The sequence below is a fragment of the Eumetopias jubatus genome, unplaced genomic scaffold, assembly GCF_037043125.1.
Source record: "Eumetopias jubatus isolate StellerSeaLion01/CBP00866 unplaced genomic scaffold, mEumJub1_p1.0 scaffold_4, whole genome shotgun sequence".
Classification (NCBI taxonomy): Eukaryota; Metazoa; Chordata; class Mammalia; order Carnivora; family Otariidae; genus Eumetopias; species Eumetopias jubatus.
The window spans coordinates 82,345,295-82,365,872 of NW_028274810.1; the positions used below are offsets into that span (position 1 = coordinate 82,345,295).

The 20,578-nt window shown below is 51.2% G+C and overlaps 2 protein-coding genes across 8 annotated transcripts in view; one reads left to right on the plus strand and one right to left on the minus strand.

Annotated features, from left to right (window-relative positions):
- Positions 1-3,447: 3,447 nt before the first annotated feature.
- On the plus strand, positions 3,448-9,991 carry FNDC5 (fibronectin type III domain containing 5). Its single transcript, XM_088023018.1, has 6 exons — positions 3,448-3,655; positions 5,271-5,386; positions 5,830-6,028; positions 6,369-6,458; positions 8,283-8,416; positions 9,320-9,991. Exons 1-6 carry the CDS (start codon positions 3,448-3,450, stop codon positions 9,356-9,358), a joined length of 786 nt encoding a protein of 261 aa, XP_087879144.1. The 3' UTR covers positions 9,359-9,991.
- A 3,987-nt stretch (positions 9,992-13,978) lies between these two features.
- The window catches only part of S100PBP (S100P binding protein), a 46,999-nt gene continuing 40,399 nt past the window's right edge, over positions 13,979-20,578 (minus strand). For 6 of the 7 annotated variants that reach the window (XM_028113693.2, XM_028113695.1, XM_028113692.1 and 3 more), the window contains 2 exons: positions 18,628-18,715; positions 13,979-16,607 (listed from right to left, as the gene is read on the minus strand). In XM_028113693.2, coding sequence (XP_027969494.1) covers positions 16,463-16,607; positions 18,628-18,715 — 233 coding nt within the window. In that variant the 3' untranslated portion in view covers positions 13,979-16,462. Of the gene's footprint in view, positions 16,608-18,627; positions 18,716-20,578 lie in introns of those variants that run through there. The other variant, XM_028113696.2, reaches the window with a different exon arrangement.

Sequence of the window (20,578 nt, forward strand, 5' to 3'; positions counted from 1 at the left end):
GGTAGGCAGCCTGGATCAAACTCCATAATTCACTGGCTGTGTGATGCAGGGCAGGTTCTCACACCTCTCTGAGCCCCAGCTTCCTGATCTGGAATGGGAGCCAACAACACGTGACCCCTAAGACTCAGAATAACAGGGACAAAAAGTCAAGTTCTTGGTAGGTGCTTGATTATCTATATACCCAAAGCAATCTCCTGCCCTTCTCCTGATTCTTCCTGTGATTTGGAGTGTGTATATCTAGGGAACTCTCTAGACAGGACCATGACCATTCTAGGCTTAGGGTCTGGCCTGGGCACCTGCAGCCTGAGTGAGGTACTAGGACTGGGTGCAGCTCTGGGCACTCCGGAGGAGCCAAGCGCTCATGACTAGCCAGCCTCCTTGGAGATGTCTGTGGAGTCACCCAAATGGAAACCAATGCAGCCTGAGAGGGCAGAGGCCCACCGTTCCATCCCCACCTAGATCCTCACTCATGCATTCATTCATTCTTCCACTGCTGTATTTCCAGAATGTTGCACCGAGCCTGGTACATAATAGGTACTCAGTAGATATATGTTAGAAGAGCAAATTTATTCCATAAATTCAACACACATTTATTGAGTGCCTACTGCTTGTAGCCCTGTGCTAAGAACTGGTGTACAGATGGTGCCCACACAGCAACTGGTCCTGAAGCCCACTCCCAAGATCACCAGGGGCTCTAAATCCTCTCAATTCTTCCCACCTCCTACCCAGCTTCCACTGTTTACCAGACTCCAGGCAAGAAGGCTTTTCCCGGAATTGTGGTCATGCCCAAGCACCCCATGCATCATGGGGCCGGGGAAGGCTGCACCCCGACAGGCACGACTCTCCGAATCCTCCCTGTCTTTCACGTCCTCCTCCAACCACTTTCCCCCTCCCTCTCAAAGTCTTAGGCGCTGCCATCACCCCCCTCCCAGTGCCCTACATCTACCCGGGGTTATACCTGGAGAGGCCAGCAGGTGGCGCCCGGACTCCCCCTTCCCCCGCGCTAGGCAGGACTCCAGACCCCACCAGGACCCTCACCCTTCTCTCTTTCTCCCTAGCGGGGACAGGAGTGGACTCTGTGACCTCTAACTGACCCCTCTCCTTCCTGCTGGCTCCTGTGATGAGGCCTAAGGAGACTCCAGCTGCTCCTGCAGGCCCCCGGTTGTCTTATCCTGCCTGCTGGTGTTGGGGGGTCCCTAAGGGCCAAGCTGCAGCTGGTGGGGCGGGGCCGGGCGGGGTGGGGCGCAAGGCAGCCGCCGAGTGAAGAGAGAGAGAGAAGAGAGAGGAGAGAGAGGTGCTTTGGTTCCTTGGCTCCTGCCCCAAACAGGTGGAGGTCCCAAATGAGCCTCACCCCAGCACAAGGTATGTGGCTGGGGAAGCCAATGGGGCTGGGGGCTTCAGCCTGCCAAGCAGAGCAGTCCTGGCGGTACCGAAAGGGCTGGCCGGTTGGGGTCCGCCCTCAGTAAGAACCCTCGAGCCCCCTCGCATCCTACCCTTTCCAAGGTGACCCATAGAAACTTGGGGGTCAGTGCAAGAAGTCCTGGGGCGGGCTTTGGGAGAGAAGAGCCCCACTGCTGCTCCTGATGCACTGTGAATTTCGGGGAGCTCTTTCCATCTCTGGACCTGTTTCTCAATCTAAAATGGTGGGCGAGGGAGATTTTGAAGACATTCTATGGGATAACTTTGCAAAGTGTCCCTTTTCCAAAAGGATTAACCCTTCCTGAAGCCTCTAGAAGACCAAAAGGCCTTTAAGACCCAAAGGAGGGGCGCCTGGGTGGCTCGGTCGTTAAGCGTCTGCCTTCGGCTCAGGTCATGGTCGGGCTCCTGGGATAGAGCCCCGCATCCGGCTTCCTGCTGGGAGTGGGGGGGAGGCCTGCTTCTCCCTCTCCCACTCCCCCTGCTGTGTTCCCTCTCTCGCTGTCTCTCTCTCTGTCAAATAAATAAATAAAATCTTTAGGGGAAAAAAAAAAAGACCCAAAGGAATGCCCCTTAACGGTGGAATTTCAGATGGGGGGGCTCATCTGGAGATGTGGGGGCCTCTCCCTGTTGAGGGCCCTGGGGCCCTGGTCCATGCCTCCCTCCTCAACCTTGTTTCTCTGACTGGGACTCAGGGTGGAGAGTGCCACAAGGTGGGGGCCTTCCCTCTCAGTGGGCTCTTGGCAGAGGTCTGTGCATTAGGGAGAGGGTGGTCAGTGCAGGGCAAGGGCAGCTCTCTGCCTCTTCAAGAACAGACAAGGGGTGGATTGGGCAGAAGAGTGTGTGAGACCGAGGCAGGGACAGCAGCAGGCATAAGGGTGTCCCCAAGGTTGTGAGGAAGGAGCCATCCCCCCCCTTTATTAACTGGGGTTACTTGCCAAGTCTCCACAGCCCCCTGCACTCTAGAATCATTAGCTCATTCCCTGCTCACAGCACTCAGCGGGGCCAGAATGGTGGGGGCGGGGGCTGGAGCCACTCTTCCCTCACCCGCTCTTGGGAAGAGATTGTTCCAGATTGTTCTCTGGCTGGGGAGCATCTGGTACAGGCAAATTCTAGGATCTCAGGGATGGTAGGGTGCGTGAGTTCACTCTGGCTGGGGAGACAGTCGAGTCAAGCACACGCGTGGGAGTCAGATCAGCCTGTGTTCAAATCCTGGCTCTGCTATGGGTCCTTGGGCAAGTCAAGTGACCTCTCCGAGCTACAGTCTCCTGTGCAAAACGGGGGCCGCAGAGCGCCCCTTAAGGGGTTCAGTGAGAAGGGGCACGATGCAAGTCAAGCTCTTGGCACAGTGTCTGGCACCCAGTAAGTGCGGGTTGTTATTCTCATGGAGACAAAAATGAAGGCCCGAAGAAGGGGAAGGACTGGCCGGTCTCACAGAGCTATAGGTCTCCAGTGAGTCTGAGCACCCTCTTCCCGGCCGCGGTAAACACTGAGCACCTACTGTATACACCCCAGCACTTACTCGGTAGTCTAATCTACACCCCCCACCCCCCCACACACACACACGTTGTGACACTCCCCTCTGCTCACGTCTGTCCCGGCCCCGGCAAGGCCTCAGGTGTGGGGTGGGGTAGGGGGTAAGGACCCCCAGGCTGAGGGAGGGTGGTGGGGACCGGGGAACACCGATAAGTGTCTGGGGCGCGCGTCCGCCCTGTCCCTGGGGGAAGGGCAGGGCTGGGGCCGGCGCGGGGCCGGGTGCGGGGGGAGGGGGGACAGGGCCGGCGCGCGGGCGAGCTGTGGGCGCCCCGGCGGCCGGCAGGCCGGGAGGGGGCGGGCGTGGGGGGGTGCCCTCCGCCCTCACCCCGCCCCGCGCCTCTCCCCCCAGCGGGGGCGCCCCGCCCCCCGGGCGCCCGACGTGGACGCGGCCGCCGCCGCCGCCGCCGCCGCCGCCGCCGCCGCCGCCGCCGCCGCCGCCGCCGCCGCCGCCGCCGCCGCCGCCGCCGCGCGGGAGTCGCTGTCCGTGGAGCCGACATGCAGGCGGCGCGGGGCGGCGCGGGGCGGCCGGGCCGGGCGGGCAGCGGGCCGGAGCGCGAGCGCCAGCAGTCGCCGAGCTCCGGAGCCGCGTCCCCCTGCGCCGCCCCGGGCCGGCCGGCCGGAGGAGCCGCCATGCGCCCCGGGCCGCCCCGCGCCGCGCTCCGCCTGTGGCTGGGCTGCGTCTGCCTCGCGCTCGTGCAGGCGGGTAAGGGGGCCCGGGCGGGGGGCGCAGGGGCGGGGGGCTCGGCGCGGGGCGGGCGGGCGGGCGGGAGTCCTCGGGCCCCTTCCTGCTCCCTGCCCTCCCAACCCGGCCCCGGCCTCTTCCCCACCTCTTGACTCCCAGGCCCGTCCTCCAGCCCCCGACCCCTGGCCCGCCACCCCAGCCTTGGGGGTGTAGGGTCTTGCGATCCCCAGCCCCCTCATCCCATGGCCCTGACCCCAGGCCTTTGCCTCAGGTGCCCGAGCTGAGCTTCCTTCTTTGGCCTGGGGAACAGTTGAGGACACCAGTCCCCCCACCTTGGGCCTCCCTGTCCCCAAAGCCCTGCAGGACAACTCTGCGGGTCAGAGCAGGATGGGGTCCCAGTTTGCTGAGCAAGTGTGAGGGGGATGGAGACTGGCACCCTAGAGCTCCGGGTGGGTGGGGTGGACCCCTGAGCCCTCGGCAGTCATGTTCCGGCCTGCCCCCAGCCCAGCCTCTCCTGGGGCTCTGTATCTGTCCCTTTGGCTTCTGGCGCCTCGCTCATCACTCCCTCTACCCATCTCTCTGTGGCTCAGTGTTTCTCTCTCTCTCTCTCTCTCTCTCTCTCTGCTTCCTCTCTCCGTCTGTCTCTGATAGCCCACTTGTCTGTTTTCTGGTTCTGTGTCTGCCGCCACCTGTCTGTGTCCCTCTGTCTCTCTCTCCACCCATGGCTTTGTCGCCCCAGCCCCAGCCCCTGGGGCCTCAGGTCCACTCCTGTGTGGGGCGAAGGGTGCTGCTCAGGGCCAGATCTTTCCCTCACCGTACCCGCCCCGTGGGAGATGTAGACACTGTGTGACTCCAGGGCCCCCTTCCGAGAGAGGTTCTTCCTGCCCTGATCCCCACCCGTCTCCCTCCCACTCCCTTCTCGACCGATCCCCTTTCAGCCCCTTCCCACATGCAGAAGACCCTGCCTAGCCTGTACTCTTGACTGCCCCCTAAGAGAACCTGCTCTGAGTGACCCCCTCTTCCCCTGCCACCTCCCCACTTGCCTCTTGGGGCTGGCAGAGTGTGAAGAGGCTCCCGTAGACCCCTCCCCAGGCTACATTCTGTCTGCCTCACTGCGATACGGTGGTTCCTCTCCTGATGCTCACTCCCAGCCCAGGGCTCATCCTAGCCTGGCTCTTCTCAACCTCTGGGTCTTTCTCCTTCCCTCAAGGTCACTCACCTAACAGTGTGGTATTGTAGAAAGAGCACTGGACTGGGAGTCCTTTTGACTGCTTTTCATCAGACTAACTTTCAGCACCTGCAAACCTGGCCACCTCTGCCTCCTCTATGCCTGGCTCCCCACCTTTAACCACCCTTCCGTTAGATCTGGCCCTGGCCCAGGCCCATCAGTTTTAGCTTGGAACCCTGATAGGGCCAGTGTGACTTGTGGGGGCTCCCACCCTGGACAGGAGGAGCCTGGGCCTCTCAGGCCTCACTCTTGAACCGCTAATGGACTGAGACCCACGTGCCAACTCCATTGGACGCCCTGCTTTCTTCCTTCCCCCGCCGTGTGGCCTTCCCCAGGTTCCCACTTAGGAGACAGTGGGCCTGGGCCTCAGCAGGGGGTGCTCAGGCTCAGGTGCCTCCCCACCCCCAGATAGCCCCTCGGCCCCAGTGAATGTCACTGTCAGGCATCTCAAGGCCAACTCTGCGGTGGTGAGCTGGGACGTCCTGGAAGATGAAGTCGTCATCGGATTTGCCATCTCTCAGCAGGTAACCCTTGAAGGGCTGGGAGGGAAGGACACATCAAGATAGTAGCAGGGAGTGGGGAGGAGGGTGTATGGCTTGGAACGGGGACCCCAGAGGGGAATGGATCAATGAGGAGGGCTCTGGGGCCTTTGACTGGAAACTGGGAATCGAAAGTCTGGTTTTGATCTCACACAGACCTGAGTTCGGGACCCGGGGCAAGTTCTCACTGGAGAGACGGTCTCAGGCAACTTTTCTAACCTCTCCGCACCCACGCTGTCTCCCTCTCTGTAAAATGGAGCTAGCGATAGTCTTAGCCACCTGCAGAGATGAGGGGTGCGTGGGAAGCTTAAGTGTGTAAAGGCTTTAGCTCAGTAGCCGGGTGAGCCCTTGTCACGGCCAGAGAGAGGGGCCAAGCGGGATCTGTGGCTGGGCGCTACCAACAGCGGGCCTGGCGTTTGCCTCGGCAGAAGAAGGACGTGCGGATGCTGCGCTTCATCCAGGAGGTGAACACCACCACCCGCTCGTGCGCCCTCTGGGACCTGGAGGAGGACACCGAGTACATTGTGCACGTGCAGGCCATCTCCATTCAGGGCCAGAGTCCGGCCAGCGAGCCCGTGCTGTTCAAGACCCCTCGTGAGGCAGAGAAGATGGCGTCCAAGAACAAAGGCAGGCCTGGCACTGTTAGGGGAGGTTGGGAGGGGAAGGGGGGGAGTCAGGGCCAGAGCAGTGGGTGGCTCGAAGAAAGCAGCGGCCCCTGCTACCTCCCCGGACCCCCAGACCTGAGAGAGAGGAGGTCACCCTAGTCCCCGAGACAGTGGGGATATCAACTCTCAGCTTTGGGTCAAGCCCTGTGGCTGCTGCCCCAAGTAGCCATCAGCATGTTCTCAAATCTCTTTGTTAGGTGTCGGGGCACCTGTAGAGATAAGCACTTAAGATCTTGGGCCTGGCCCTAAAGGGGTGGCTGGGGACGAAAAGAACCTTGGACCCAGTGTCTCCCTCCCCGCAGATGAGGTGACCATGAAGGAGATGGGGAGGAGCCAACAGCTGCGGACCGGCGAGGTGCTGATCATCGTAGTGGTCCTGTTCATGTGGGCCGGTGAGTGCCTCCAGGTTCCTCCTCGCTTGGCCTCTGGGGAAGGGAGGCCCCTTTCCTCCCAGAAGTGGAGGCAGCTGAGAGGTGATGTGAGTAGTCTTGAAGTCCTGCTCTGGGGACCAGATGGGACCCATTCTCTAGCTTAGCTGTCACGAGAAACTTAGCGGATTGAGAGCTAGCTGCCTTGGAGGACCTGTTATTTGAGCCCTCGCCCTTCCCTCCCTTGGGAGTAGTTTGGGCTCCTGGGGCAGACACACCCAAAGCCCCTTTGCCTTCTGGCCATGGCTGTAGCAACCATGCCTCCTCTGGGGTGCTGGGCCTCCAGGTGCTTCGGGCTTCGGACACCCTCTTAACCTACTCCTGCTTCTAGCCCCAGTTCTGAGTCCGCCTCCATAAAATCTCCCCAGTCTGTCCATGAGCATATGGCACTGCTTGTCTCTCCCTGTAGCTCCTCTTAGATGAGGTCGTTGGGCTCATGTCTCTGCCTTTTCCCACTTGTCTGAGCTACTCGAGGATAAAGAACACATTTCATCTCGGTACTTAACTCAACCGGCATTTTCTGAATGGCCTCTCCGTTCCAGATAGTACTAGAGTCATGGCTAAGAAGAGCCCGGGGCTTGCAGGAACTGGCTCTAGGAGAAGCCAGACCCCTACTTAACTATAATTCAGTGTTATGGGTGCCATGTATGGGGGCAGAGGGGAGGGAATTAATTCTAGGGCTTGCAGTAGAACTTAGGAAAAAACACAGAGAGGCGGAAACATGGGATGGGAATTGAGCTTTGAGGGATGAATAGGAGTTCACCAGGCAGCCAAAAAAAGGAACAGGGTTCTGTTGACAGCATGTATAAGAAACAAATTCAGTTCAGTCTGGCTATGTTCAGTGCAGTTCAGTGCAGCTATGATCCAAGAAAGAAAGTAGGAAGGGGGGCAGTGAAGGAAGGTGAGGCTATAAAGTAGGCTGGAGTCCATTTTGAGGGACTTGAACACCACGCCAAAGCTGTCTTAGTTTGGTGGTTGAGAGAGCAGGCTGTATTGTAGAAGCATTTGGAAAAAATATTTTGTAGGCACATCGAAAAACAGGCACTTGTAAAAAAAAAAAAAAAAAAAGGAAAAACAAAGGCTTGTACCAAAGAGGTTTCTGGTGCATTATCAGGCATGACACAGATAGTATTTACATAATCGTAACAATATAAACGTGGTGAACTAACCCAAGATTGTGATGTGATCTGTTAGGATGACGGGAAAGGAAGTGGGGGGAGATGTTAGCCTGTATCTACCATGGTGGAAAGTCAAAAGATAGGATCTAAAGCAGGTGGATCCGGAAATAGCACTATAAATAAAGCAGAGGTAAAAATGGAGAAGACACCTACCAGAATTGGAGTTGGCTTCCTTAATAGTATCTGGCTTTCAAAAACTATCACGTTCACGTATTAGTAGTTTGCTAACAATAAGCATTTAGCCGAGCGCAGACCCTGGAGTGCACACCCCGGCTCCCTGCACCGCGGGACCTTGAGTGGGTTCCTAGGCTGTCTACGTCGGTGCCCTCACTGCGACCTACAGGTGCCCTCCTAGCGCTCTGAGGACTCGGGGGCATCAGCCGTGCCGGGCTCAGCGGGCGTTACTGTTTCTATTTCCCTTCACTGGAAAAGAGAGCTGTCAGGGGTTTGACGAAGGGAAGCAGGGGACGCGGGGCAGGGGGTGGCTGGCGGGGGGCGGGCGAGGCAGGGGCCGTTGCTCAGCAGGTGCCAGTGGGAAGGAAGCGGGTGGGCGGGGCTGGAGCTCTGGCGTCTCACTGCTCTCCCTTGCCCTCCCCCGCCCCCCCCCCAGGCGTCATTGCTCTCTTCTGCCGCCAGTATGACATTATCAAGGACAATGAACCCAATAACAACAAGGAGAAAACCAAGAGCGCGTCAGAAACCAGCACACCAGAGCACCAAGGGGGAGGTCTCCTCCGCAGCAAGGTGAGGGCAGGTCTCGGGCCTGGGCGGGCGGCCCCTGGGCTGCAGCAGGGTCAGCGCGGGGCCGGGCGCGCCTGCAGCTGGGCAGAGCCAAGCTTGGCCACTGCCGGTGTGATGCAGGGGACACTGCACGTGGATTTTGGACCTTCTCCTATTGCCGGGTACCAGGGGCCAGTGGGGTTAAGAAAATGCTGCGAGTGGGGAGGGCAGAATGCTTGGTTGGTGTGGGACAGCACGAACAGGGGGTTCTGGGCTCATTTCGGCCCCTGCCGTGTTGTGTGACCTTGAGCAGGTGCTTCACCTCTTTGTACCTTCATTTCCTCTTCTGCAAAACAGATATGAAAACCTTGTCAGTGCTTGCTCTGAGCAGCTCAGAAGAGACGGTAGAGAAGTGGGAGGATCTCATGGTTCTGACGATGATTATCCAACAAACAAACATCTGGCCCTCTCTGCATTTCCTCTTCCCTCCCATCTCCTCACACCCCCTGGCTTATTGTCTTCTCTCTTGGCTTCTCTCTTTCTGGCGCATTTTCCTGAAGCCTCTTAGTAACCCCCATCTCCAGAAGCACGTCGACAGTGTCAGGGGCCGAGGCCGCGCTCAGAGACAGGTCTGCAGGATGGGAGAGAACCAGCTGGCGGGATGGCTCTGCTGGGGGTGGACCGGGGGCTGGGGGGACCCAGGGCCTGGCACCCAGTCTTGGCCGCTAAGTGAGTGAGGATGAAGGCTGGGTTTGAGAAGGCAGAGAGACGAGACACACAGGCAGGGCTCCTCCTTTCCTTCCATGTGGGACAAGAGCCTGGCTTTTAGGTGGCAGCCCTCCCTTCTCGTGTCCTCCCCCTGTTTCCAACCTTGCAAGAAGTCTATTCGATTAGCCCTGGCTGCTTCTCTCATTTTTTTCCTCCCAGTTTCCAAACAAGCCCTCGGTGAACATCATCGAAGCATGACTGCCTGTCTGCAGGGAGAAGGATTTCATTTTTCTTCTCTGCTGGTCTCCAGGTCCATGGGCACAGGGACAGGGAGGACCGTGGTGGGGGGGAGGCCCAGCTAGCTACACTGTTCTCCCTCTTCCCCATCCTAGTCTGGTGAAGGAGGCTGAACTACAAACCCAAATTCTGCAAAAAAATAAACAAGCCACAAAACTAAAAGGCCTGGCCCCATTCTGGAAAAGGCAAAGCTGCATGAGACACAGCCTTCTTTCTGCCTCCTCGCCTCTCCTGGACTGGCTTCCTCTTCGAGAAAATGCACAAAGCTCTTGGGAGATGACAAGCACCTAGACTGACTCCAGCGGTGTCTTTCAGACCTAGAGCCATCAGGGAAGCCATGGGGCAGGCGCATGGCTGCCAGCAAGCCTTTTCTGGATCCAGCTATCAAGGACTTGTTTGCTGTGTGATGCACAATTCGGCGAGTGTGTAAGATGTTCTGTTTTGTCTCTTTGGAAAACACGACTGAAGGGCTTCACTCCAGAGGGCAGAGGAATTCCCCGAGCTGATTGCCTGCAGCTTCTATCTTCTTTGGCCCTTATCTGACTGTAACATCGTTAGTCTGGCGTCTTAAGAAGACGAAGTGGGAAAGAGACCTGGGAGGTGCTGGCCCCATTTTTTTTAGGAAGAGTCTCTTGGAGTTGGAACAATGCTGGCTCACACAACTGAAAAGGTATGTCCACGTGGGACATCCTGGGGGCTGCTGAGTCACCTGCTCTGGAGTGGAAGCTGCTGGAAGGCAGGCCTGAGCCATTACTGTGGACAGTCAGAGCAGCCCTGGCCTCTGGGGTCTCCATATCTCACCATCTCATCCAGGGTTCTGTGAAAGCTACCCAGGGTCCTCATGTCCTTCCCTAGAGCCTGAGTGGTGTGAGGTAACAGGTCTCTCTCTCCACTGCCCCTTTCTGGTAAACAAAACAAAACAAAACAAAACAAAACAAAATGGTGCTTGATAAGGGAAAGCAGACTCTTCCCTGGGACTGACAAGTTACGGCTGCTGAATGCCTGCAGGGGAAGAGATGGGCCTCGGCGCCTTCCGTTGGTGGTGAATGACGGGCATGTGGGAGGACTGCGCCTAGCACAAGCCTGGCACACAGTAGGCGCTCAGTGAATACCTGTTGAACTGAACGTTAAGAGCAAGTGCCCCCCCCCCACCAGCCAGAGAGCTGAAAGCCATCACCCAATGACCGCCCCTTCCTTCCGGTCTACAAGAGCTCTCCCGGCTAGGTCAGCCACCACTCTGCTTGGCCCGGTGTGGCAGCACAGGAAGGGAGGAGAGACAGGGTAAAAGGCAGATGTCAGCAATACTAAGGGCTTCCTCATGGAAGGGCATGAGGCTCCACTCATTGTCTTGTGACTTCCATCCCTGCTGAATGGGGCTGCAAGGCCAAGGCTCCTTAGGGGAGAGGTCCTTACCTCTGATCCAGTTAGAGCAATAACCTCTTTTTAAATGTAAAATAAAAGACAAATGAAAAGGCACATCCTTGTCTTCTGGTAAATGCCCAAATGTTACCCTCTTTTTCCGGCAACTGGCAGCAAGTCAGGATGTGTGGAGGAGGGAGTCCGTTCTCTCTCTCCATTTTGGCCTGCAGCTTCTTAGGGACATGCCTGCCAGCCAAGCTGGAGTTGGAAGGGAAATCTCGAACAGATGGGGGTGCACGTGTAGGAGGAGAAAATAGCTCCTCCATCTTCCTATTACTGAGGCCCCCAAACCCAAGCTTGAGCTGCCTTGCTGCACAGGTACGCAGGCTGGTGCTCAGTTTTTAGAAGGAAGGGTTCTCCCCTCTGGGCGGGGCTGGGTGTTTTCCCTGACCAGAGGAATGCAGTCGTAGCTTCTCCCCAGGGTGGGGAGGGAAGGAAGGAGGAACTGCAGAAGCTGCCTGCTGCCTCTCAGTAGTCCCAGCCTGCTGTTTGGGGCGGTTAAAGGAACATCATTAGGATCCCAACAGCAGGCTGAAAGGTGGAGTAAGGATGTCATGAGCCAGTGAGCAAACCAGTGAATGCGACACCTCGAACACTCCTGTCCAGAGCCAGCAAGAGCTGGAGAGAAAAGGTCAGGTGAGGGGGACTTAGGGCACACTGTTATGGAAGGTTCCAAGAGGAGGAGAGCAAGTCTTAAAAGGCTGGGTGGGATCGTGGAAATCTGTTGGCACCCAGAACTCTAAACCACACCTGAAGAGAGGTACTTGCCAGGCTCCGTGTCCTGTGCGCCTGTCTAGTGCCACGTGGCGCAGAAGCCCCTAAGTCAGCACCAGGTACGTACAGACGGCTGTGGGGGCCAGGGATTTAGCAGTGCCTGTAGTACTTCAGCTGAGGGTATGAGGGGGACGGGAGAGGAATGAACACTCCAGTTTAGGTAAACCCCATTCCCTGTAGTTACCTCCCTAAACCCGCAAGTTCTACAACTGAGCTATTCTTGGACCAGCCATCATGCCCAGAACCCTACAGCTATGACTTGAGACGGGGTCCCCTCTTCACCACATAGACCCGCAGATTCCTCACAGCTTGGGACGGGTGTAGGCAAGTTCTTGGAGACTGAGAGGCCTGACCTGCAGGCCACGCGGGGCCTGTGGGAGAATGCCAGGGGAGAGGTGAGGCTTTCTTGTCACCGAGTGACCCCTCAGACCAGCTAACTTCTCTGGGGGGTGGTTTCCTTATTTGTCAAGAACAAAGGGGTACGAACAGGGTCCCAGAGCCCACCTGACACCTGGAGTAGGAGCCAGGGGGCTTCCTCCCAGGAACAAGAGGGAAGCCCCAGGGTCTGGAAGAGGAAGAAGGACGGTGTTTCTGTGGGGCAGGAGTCCTTCCCTCTTTCTGATCCTTACAACCCAGGCTCTTCAGGGTAGCGTCCTCCAGAATCCACTTTTTAGATCTCTAATTCAGCTCTTTATAAAAATATGTAGTATCGTACCACTCCAGTCATGTGACGTTTTAGATTGCTATGTTATTTCTCACCCTCTTTAAACCTATTTGAGTTTTTGGGTTTTGCTTTTAAGTGGCCTCCAAGAACGAATTGCTTCCATAAATGGTTAACACCCCCTGGCTCCAGCCCCACCAAATATTCCCAAAACATTACACAATATTCTCAAGCCCTCGTCACTTGAAGCTAAGTCAAAGGAGATCCTCATATACAAATAGTTCCTTAGTGATAATAATGATTGAGGACTACCACATGGAGTGTTTTACAGGTTGTCCAAAAGATTACATTCCACCCCCTTCTCAACGGGTGTTGGGGAAGGTCAGATTTTCTGTCTGTGGCATGTTCCAGTTGTCACTGGAGGAGGACAGGTGGGGAGGATTGACAAGGCAGGAGCTTGTTCATTAAGGAATTCCACCACTGACCAGCTGATACTTCCTGTGACAAGTGGAAATTTTTTTCCTGACAGGTGCTCTGACATACAAAGCAAGCATACCCTAGAACCAGCTTAGGAATAATTGTTTTCTCTTAGAAAAGCAGGACAACACAAAGAAAAGCAGGGAACTCTTTCTAGTTTTAGGTGGTTGGGGTTTTTTTCTTCCTGTAAAAGCTCCAAACAGGCTAGAGAATGACCCTATTGTTTTGAGAGAAGGTCCATTTCTCCTCCTCCTCACTTTTCCATAACATAAACTAAAGGTAAGGAACACCACCACTTCAGGAGAACGCAGCCTCGTCTCTGAGACCTTTAATGTCTGTAGTAATGCGTTGCTAAAAAGGAAATAAGCAACTACTGGACCAAGGATCTACACCTGACAGAAACAAAATGGATATGTATAGGTCAAGAGTACCTCAGAGTGAGACAGCATCAAATAGCTGAGTATTTAGCAAATCTATATTGAAGCTTTTGCCTGGACTATAGAATATCCATTAGACAAAACTTACGTAAGAGCAAGCCCAAGAGCCTGTCCACAAACATGTCGCTACTTATTTTCTCAGCATGACTTGAGATTTTAAAAGCTTTGGCTAATACAGGTGACAAGCTTTTATTGCCGTTATCCTGTCTCCTGGGTAAGTCTAAGAAGCTCAGGTTCACAAAAGGGTTCTAAGGAACGCCGTGTCCCCCACATCTACCCACACTTATTCCACCTTGATTCCAGGTTCCAGGAGCAGTCAGTTTTTGGAGAAGCTGGGTTAAGAACTACCATCAGTTTTGTACGATCAGTTCTGGTTTCCCATATCCCTTTCAAAGGGAGAATGCCCTGGGATAACTCAGCTTCTTCTTTAATCAGCACCAGCTCAGGAGAGGCAGAGAGAGGTCCCTGCACAGCCATGGGAAGGGACGGAAGGCAGTGCTTGTCTGATCGGGCTGAGCAGGCTCCCCCTCTGCAAAAACAGCAGCACAGTGGTATTTCAGGCTTTCCCTATGTCAGGCTCCTGACATGCACTACATGTAGCTGCAAATCCCAATCAATTTCAACATTTCTTACCTGCTGGAAGGCCTTTCTCAACACTGTAATTTACCCTCAAAAGAATACGGAGCGTGGACCCTTGGCTCCCCAGTACCACACTCTACTAACTGCCACCCCCGCCCAGACCCCACTAACCTGCCTACGCAAAAGAGGAAGGAACCCTCCTTCAAAGCCTGCAACAGACGGCCACAGTACATATGCCATGACAAGAACTTTTATTTCTCTTTAATGACATTAAACACAACTGCTACAAGGGAAAAAACATGATAAAGAGGAGGCACCAAACTTCGGTTTCGTAATTGATCCCGACATCTCAAGTCCATCAGGCCTGCACGAGATGCAAAGCTATAGGTTATTGCAGGCTCTTATAAGTAAACTATGTAAAGAGCACGTTTTTACTCTTTGTCAAGACCCCTGTGGTGAGAACGTAGTCACAAACGAAGAAAGCTAGGTAGGCAGTTAAATGCACATAACCCTTACTCAAATAAAACACAGCAAGAACTCACGAAATACTAGACTGAGAACCGAACACCAAGTATGAGATATGAAGCTTTAAAAACATATTAAAACTCCAGATTTTACCTACTACCATCTTTAAGGCAAACATGCCTGGTAAGGAGTTTTCTTTGGCTTTGTTTTTTTCCTTCTTAAAGAATACCATGTTAACCGCTAGAGAACAGTTCTCTCCTCCCCCAGTCCAACAGATTTAATTAAGCTGCTAACGCTTTGGAAAAACAGAATTATTTGAGCAAAGAGGAAATGTGATTGTCACATTTTCTAGTTAACCCGTCACTCATTTGGCAAAGGCCATGCTGCCATTACACATTCAGACTTAAACCCTCCTTTACCAGGAATGTGGGAAGATGAGCCTAAGCAAAATGCTGTCCCTTCACTCCTTGGGTTCATGGCAACTAGACAGCCACAGTGCTAATTATTCCAGCTACAATTAATTTTTATTATGCTATGGTTCCAAAGGTAGATGTCTGCTTATCTCACTCCATCATGCTAATTCAGGGAAACCTGGAGAAGTGACTAATGTAGTAAATGTCCATTATGCCAAGTGAAATAACAGATTTTGACTCTTGCCTTTGAACAGAACTTCTTGGCATTTGGTCCCAGAATCTAAACCAAATGTCCAAGGAAGAGAATTCTCACCTAGATGAAAACAGTAAACACCTCAGGACATCCATCTAAGTTGATTGGTGGCCTGAATGACCAAACCTTTCCTTCAGTTTCTAAAGCAGGGTAGGGTGTTTAAGATGGGTTTCTCACGTACAAAGGTGGGGCTGATGAAAACACAAAACCAGACGAAGGCAGTTAGCCCAGTATCACAGGCCGTGCTATGGCAACTATGTCCAGCCTTCATGGAGGGTGAATAGCACGAATGCGGGACGGCAAAACCTCCCAACAACTATCTAGAGCCGTCTGTAAAGAATAGCAAACTCCTCAGACATCCTTCAGGATGGCTGCACAAAGTCTGTCAACTTAATTTAGAATACCAAACCTTTAGATCAGGTAATGCTTTTGTACACAGGCTTAATCACAACTACATTAGACCCACATTAGCAGTTTTGTCCAACTGTGTATCAGAGGTTTAACCAAATGAGATGGTAACATCTGGAAGCTAAAGGCACCTCTTGTTAACTAATAACGGAGACAAAAAAGTGCCTCTCCAAAGTCTCTGATAGGATGGAGCTCACTGACTAACACATCAACTCGTACTTGAAGTTGGAGTTAAGCAGATGAAACTGAAGACCAACTCACACCTCAGTAGCACTGGCTTTCTGGCCTGTCCCGGAGGTAAGACTCTGGGTGGGAAGCTCTTTAGTAAAGAGAGCAGGGACGCTGTTCTTAGGAGGCATATCTAGGTCTAACAGGATACAGGCACACACCAATAGAACCTAAGGAGCATAATGGTCACTGGGGAAAAAAGAAGGAAAATCCTTGAGAAAAGGCAGAGAAGATAATTGGTCACAAGACCACAAATCGACAAGGGTCAGTCAGCAGTCTTCCGTCAGAGTTAAGATGTGTAAGATTTGTAAACCTATTGTGCAAAACATATTTAATGAAGGGGGGGCAAAAAAATAAATAAATAAAGGCAGCTAGTAAGTACAAAAAGGAGAGATTTACACTTTTAATGTGTCCTTTCCACAGGATTTTTGTCCTGCTCCATCGTACTTCAAATGTCCTGGATTACCAACTTTAAAATACTGACAAGTACTCAAGAGATTCAAATAAAAATGTACAAGGGGTTGTTAAAAGTGACTTATATCCACTTATAAGTCATCAGCCATAATTAACACTGGCTTACAGCCTGGTAATCTCTTCCTTACAGGAGATTAAAAGATGATTCTCTTTTGGGCACCAGAAGTAGACTTCACCTCTGTGAGGAGGTGGGTGTTTTGCTTGAGCCTAGGTATTCTGGCTTAATGCAGGCTTTCAAGAAGTGGCCACCTTCGATTTAAATAAAAAAAATTAAAACGTAACAGTGCTTAAACTTACATGCACACAGACAAACAAGAAGGACCTTATACAAAAAAATTTCAAGTCAGCAATGGAAATTTCCAAAAGGTGACAAGTTCTTTAAATAAAAATCTTGTGAAAAATAAAATTCAAAATCTACAAAGCACAAAGGAGCAGAAGATGAGATGCTGCTCTGAACAGGACCCTGGATAGGGACCTTCACTGCTGATGGGATGAGACAAATGGACTTGATGGGAAGTCTGGGAGACGCTGGAACCGATGGTGGCTTCGCCTGTTCCTGTCGACCCACTGAGTCAGACTGTATCTCTGCAGACGTTTCTGCCGGAACCGAGCAGCGTAGTTTCTATCACGAGAGAAGGAAAATAAAAACAGGAAAGATGAGGGTTTCAGCTGGAATGGCTATTTGTACACAAAAAAATGGCCCCGGCAACTACTTTAAGAATATCTTTACTTTTGGGCGCCTGGGGGGCTCAGTCAGTTAAGCGTCTGCCTTCAGTTCAGGTCATGATCCCGGGGTCCTGGGATCGAGCCCTGTATCGAGCTCCCTGCTGAGCAGGGAGTCTGCTTCTCCCTTTACCCTTCCCCCTGCTTGTGCTCTCTGTCATGCTCTCTCAAATAAATTTTTTTAAAAATCCTTAAAAAAAAAAGTATCTTTACTTTTGGATATCAGATATTAATTTTACATTTCAATCCTCACAATTTTAGAAATTATTTATACTATTTTATTTATGTGAAAGTCACAATGTAAGCGCTATTTCCTTCCAACTCCAAAGCCAGTTGCCAAAGAGGAATTATGGTGATATGTGCCATATACACGAATGTTAAGAAAACCTAATATATAACGTATAATAATGTTTCAGTAGGAAAAAATATTTTCTCCCTCAAGAAACATTTAAAACAGGATCTATATCTCATTGGTTGCATCAGACCTGTACCTCCAACAGGACCTCACTGTCTGACACAGCTCAAGGTTGCTCAGGACACAGCAGTTAAAATTAGAATAAAATTCCCAGAGAAGGTAAGTCACCATGTGAGTATCACACTGCAAGTTTAGAGACTGAATAATTAATAGCACGGACTCAAAGTAAAGTTTCTTGAGCTTCTCCTTTAATTACCCCCAGTCCTTTAGGCTGGGGTTCTGAATAAGACCCTCTGAGATAATTTGAGCTCATTCTCAACTCCAGCTGTTCCTAATAACCACCTGGGAAGCTTTTTAAAGGTAAAGATTCTTGCCCCCAAACCCTGACTTAATGACTTAGAATCCCTTGAGGCAGGACCTGGACACCTGTATTTTTAGCTATCGCCGCAGGTGACTGTCAGTAGCCAGAGTTGAAAATAACTGTAACATTTTATGATATTTATCTAGCCCTATATGCAAGTACTTGCTGAATTCTTTAAATATGTCACCTCATTTAATGTGAATAACAATCCTATCAGAAAAGCACTCTCATTAATATCTTGTAGAGGTAAGGAAACTGAGTCTCAAGTTAAATAACTTGTCCAAGGTCATAAAGTGGGGTTAAGTAGAAGAGCCTGGATTTGAATTCACACCTATCTCCAGAATTCATCTGATAACCATCATACTGCCCTGTCTGAGATCTGCTATGATTTGGCAACTATAGGGGAAACACTGAGTATAAAGGCCCTGAGGTGGGAGCATGTGTGACATATTTGAAAAATAGCGAGCCAGTGTGACTAGTGCAGAATGAGCAAGGGGAAGAGTAATAGATGAGGTCGGTGAGCTAACCATGTCAGCCCAAGCCATGGTCCTTATAGGGGATTGTGGAGATGGGAAGCCACTGGAAAATTCTGAGCGAAGAAGAGAATCTGAATCTCTTTGGCTGCTGAGTTGAGAACTGCAGGGAGACCATTTAGGAGACTTGCAACAGTCCAAGTGAAAATGATGAGAAATGGTCAGGTTATGGATATATTTTGTATGTAGAGCTTATGGGATTTGCTAATGGGCTGAATATGGGGTGAGAAAAGAACCAAAGATGACTCCAAGGTTTCTCAGTAACTGGATCAAAGTAACTGAATAAATCTGTAAACCACACTACATCAAGAATCCAGAAGATCCAGAATAGAAAGGCCCTGTGACATCAATTAGTCCAACATATTAGTTTTAGTGATGTGAGGACCAGAGAAGTGGCATGACTTGATCAAAATCATATAGCTAAGTTATAAACTGCAAAGCTAGTACTGGACGCCCTGTTTCCTGAATTTCAGCTCAGTTCTTATTCCCTTATACTCTACTGTTTCTTTTCCCACCTCTGGAATTAAACAACAATTACACCCCAACTCCCCGCAACATTCCTCCTACAGCCAAATTTTCCTCCTCCTCCTCCTCCTCATCACCCACTCACCTCATGGTGAGGTCCGAAGGATGCTGCCATTTTGGGTTCTGCATATGATAAACTTGACCCATCAGGGCATACAGTTCCCCTGAGGCACCTGTGACACAGAGGGATCGTGGTTAGGAAGCAGCTCAGTGAACTCGCCCATGTCAGCCTATGTCAAAGCATGTGCTTTCAGGGAAAGAGAAAACAGGCACTGGTCCTAATACTATGATTATCACAAGCAGTCAGCACAAAAACTGTAAGCCAGAGAGGGGAGCTTGCTCTCAGATGATGATGATGATGAAGCAATAATGACAGCCACCATTCATTCATTCAACACTTATTAGCTCCTACAATGAGTGAGGAACTTTAGTGATCTCTAGAATATGGTGGTAGACAAGACGCTGTACCTGTGCTCAATTAAGTTTATATAGGAGACAGGCGATTCCAAAACTTGTGGTAAGAGAAGTGACAGGAGAAACACAGGCTGCTGTGTAAGCACAGAGACTGGAGGGTGGGGGTTTGAGAAAGCCCTCTCCAGGGTAAGTAAACCAGAAGCAGGAATCAAAAGGATGTCTAGAAGTTAGTGAGGTAAAGAGGGGTGGGGGTGCGGGTATCCAAGAGAAATAGCTAATATAAAGGCCCAGAGTTCCAAGACAGCAAAATACATTCAAGAAACAAGAGAAGTTGAGAATAGAAGGCAGATGGGGGCTTTTTGCTAACAAGAAAAATTGTTGGAGGCAATTTCTCAAACACCTGGGAGCCTGGCAAGGTGCTATGCACTTTATATACTATCTTACCTAATTCTTAAAAAAAAAAAAAAAAAAAAAAATCTCATATGGAGATAGTTGTTATTAACATCTTTTTGGAAAGGGGAAACTGGCTCAGGGAGGTGGACTCGCCTTAAATGCTCAATCTCAAAACTGGCTCCTGTCTGACTCCATACTTTTGCCACCATCTGATAATGCTAATTTTGCACTTAAGGGCTGAGACTTAGGTTGAAGCTTGCAAAAACAGAAATTATGATTAGAGAAAACAAAATAATTTCCCTAGACCAGTGATTCTCAAATTTCAACATGCATCATAATCAGTGGAAGTATTATAAAACAGATTACTGGGTCCCAGCCCCAGAGTTTCTGATTCCGTAGGTCTCCAGTGGTCCTGAGAATTTGCATATCTAATAAATGCCCAAGTGATGTTGATGCTGCTGGCCTGGGAACCACACTTTGATTGAAAACCACTGCCCTAGACCGCAGAGACTTTTCTTTCAGCTAGCTCACACACTTCCCATTATTTTCTCCACTATGCTCTCAGAAACCAAAAGCAGTTGAACTAGGCTACAGACCATCTTTTCAAGTTCTGGTAAAAGATATTTACTTAACTTTTAGGACCAATCTAATTTATTGGAAGCCTCAAGAAGTTGAGCTTTGTAGAGAAAGTATATACTTTGAAGTTAGGCAGACTTAAATTAAAATTCTAATCCAGCCACTAACTAGCTCTGTGACCTGGGCAAATCATTTCACTTCTTCTAGGCCCACTTGATTCATCTATGAAATACAGACAATAATACTATCTAGCATGAAGCTGAACATTAGGAACACAGTACATAAAAGACTTAGCATAGTGCCTGACACAAAGCTGTTGTGCAGTATGTGCCTGCTATTGTGATTATGGTGTTAGAGCCACAGGTCTATGTTAGTTTGCAAAGACTCTTTGAATCATGTGACAATCAATCACCTCTCTGTAAGGAAAAATGTTTATTAAGTGGATCAGTCTACACATAAACTATGACATGTTTTATAACACTCAGCAGAAATTCTCTAACCATAACGAGATGATACTCTTCAGGAAAAATTTATAGATTCATTACAAGCTTCTGTGCAGTTAAAATAAAAAAGTACAACCAAGGGTAAAAGAAGACAATTGACAAAATGAAAAATACATTTGAAACATATCTGGCAAAGTTTTAATGTCCTCA

What these genes read in the sequence shown, in the direction of transcription:
- FNDC5 (XM_088023018.1), top strand. Translation starts at nt 3,448, where the DNA reads ATGCAGGCGGCGCGGGGCGGCGCGGGGCGGCCGGGCCGGGCGGGCAGC. An exon ending in GATTTGCCATCTCTCAGCAG is followed by an intron (nt 5,387 to 5,829) that starts GTAACCCTTGAA and finishes TTGCCTCGGCAG; the next exon opens with AAGAAGGACGTGCGGATGCT. An exon ending in GGTCCTGTTCATGTGGGCCG is followed by an intron (nt 6,459 to 8,282) that starts GTGAGTGCCTCC and finishes CCCCCCCCCCAG; the next exon opens with GCGTCATTGCTCTCTTCTGC.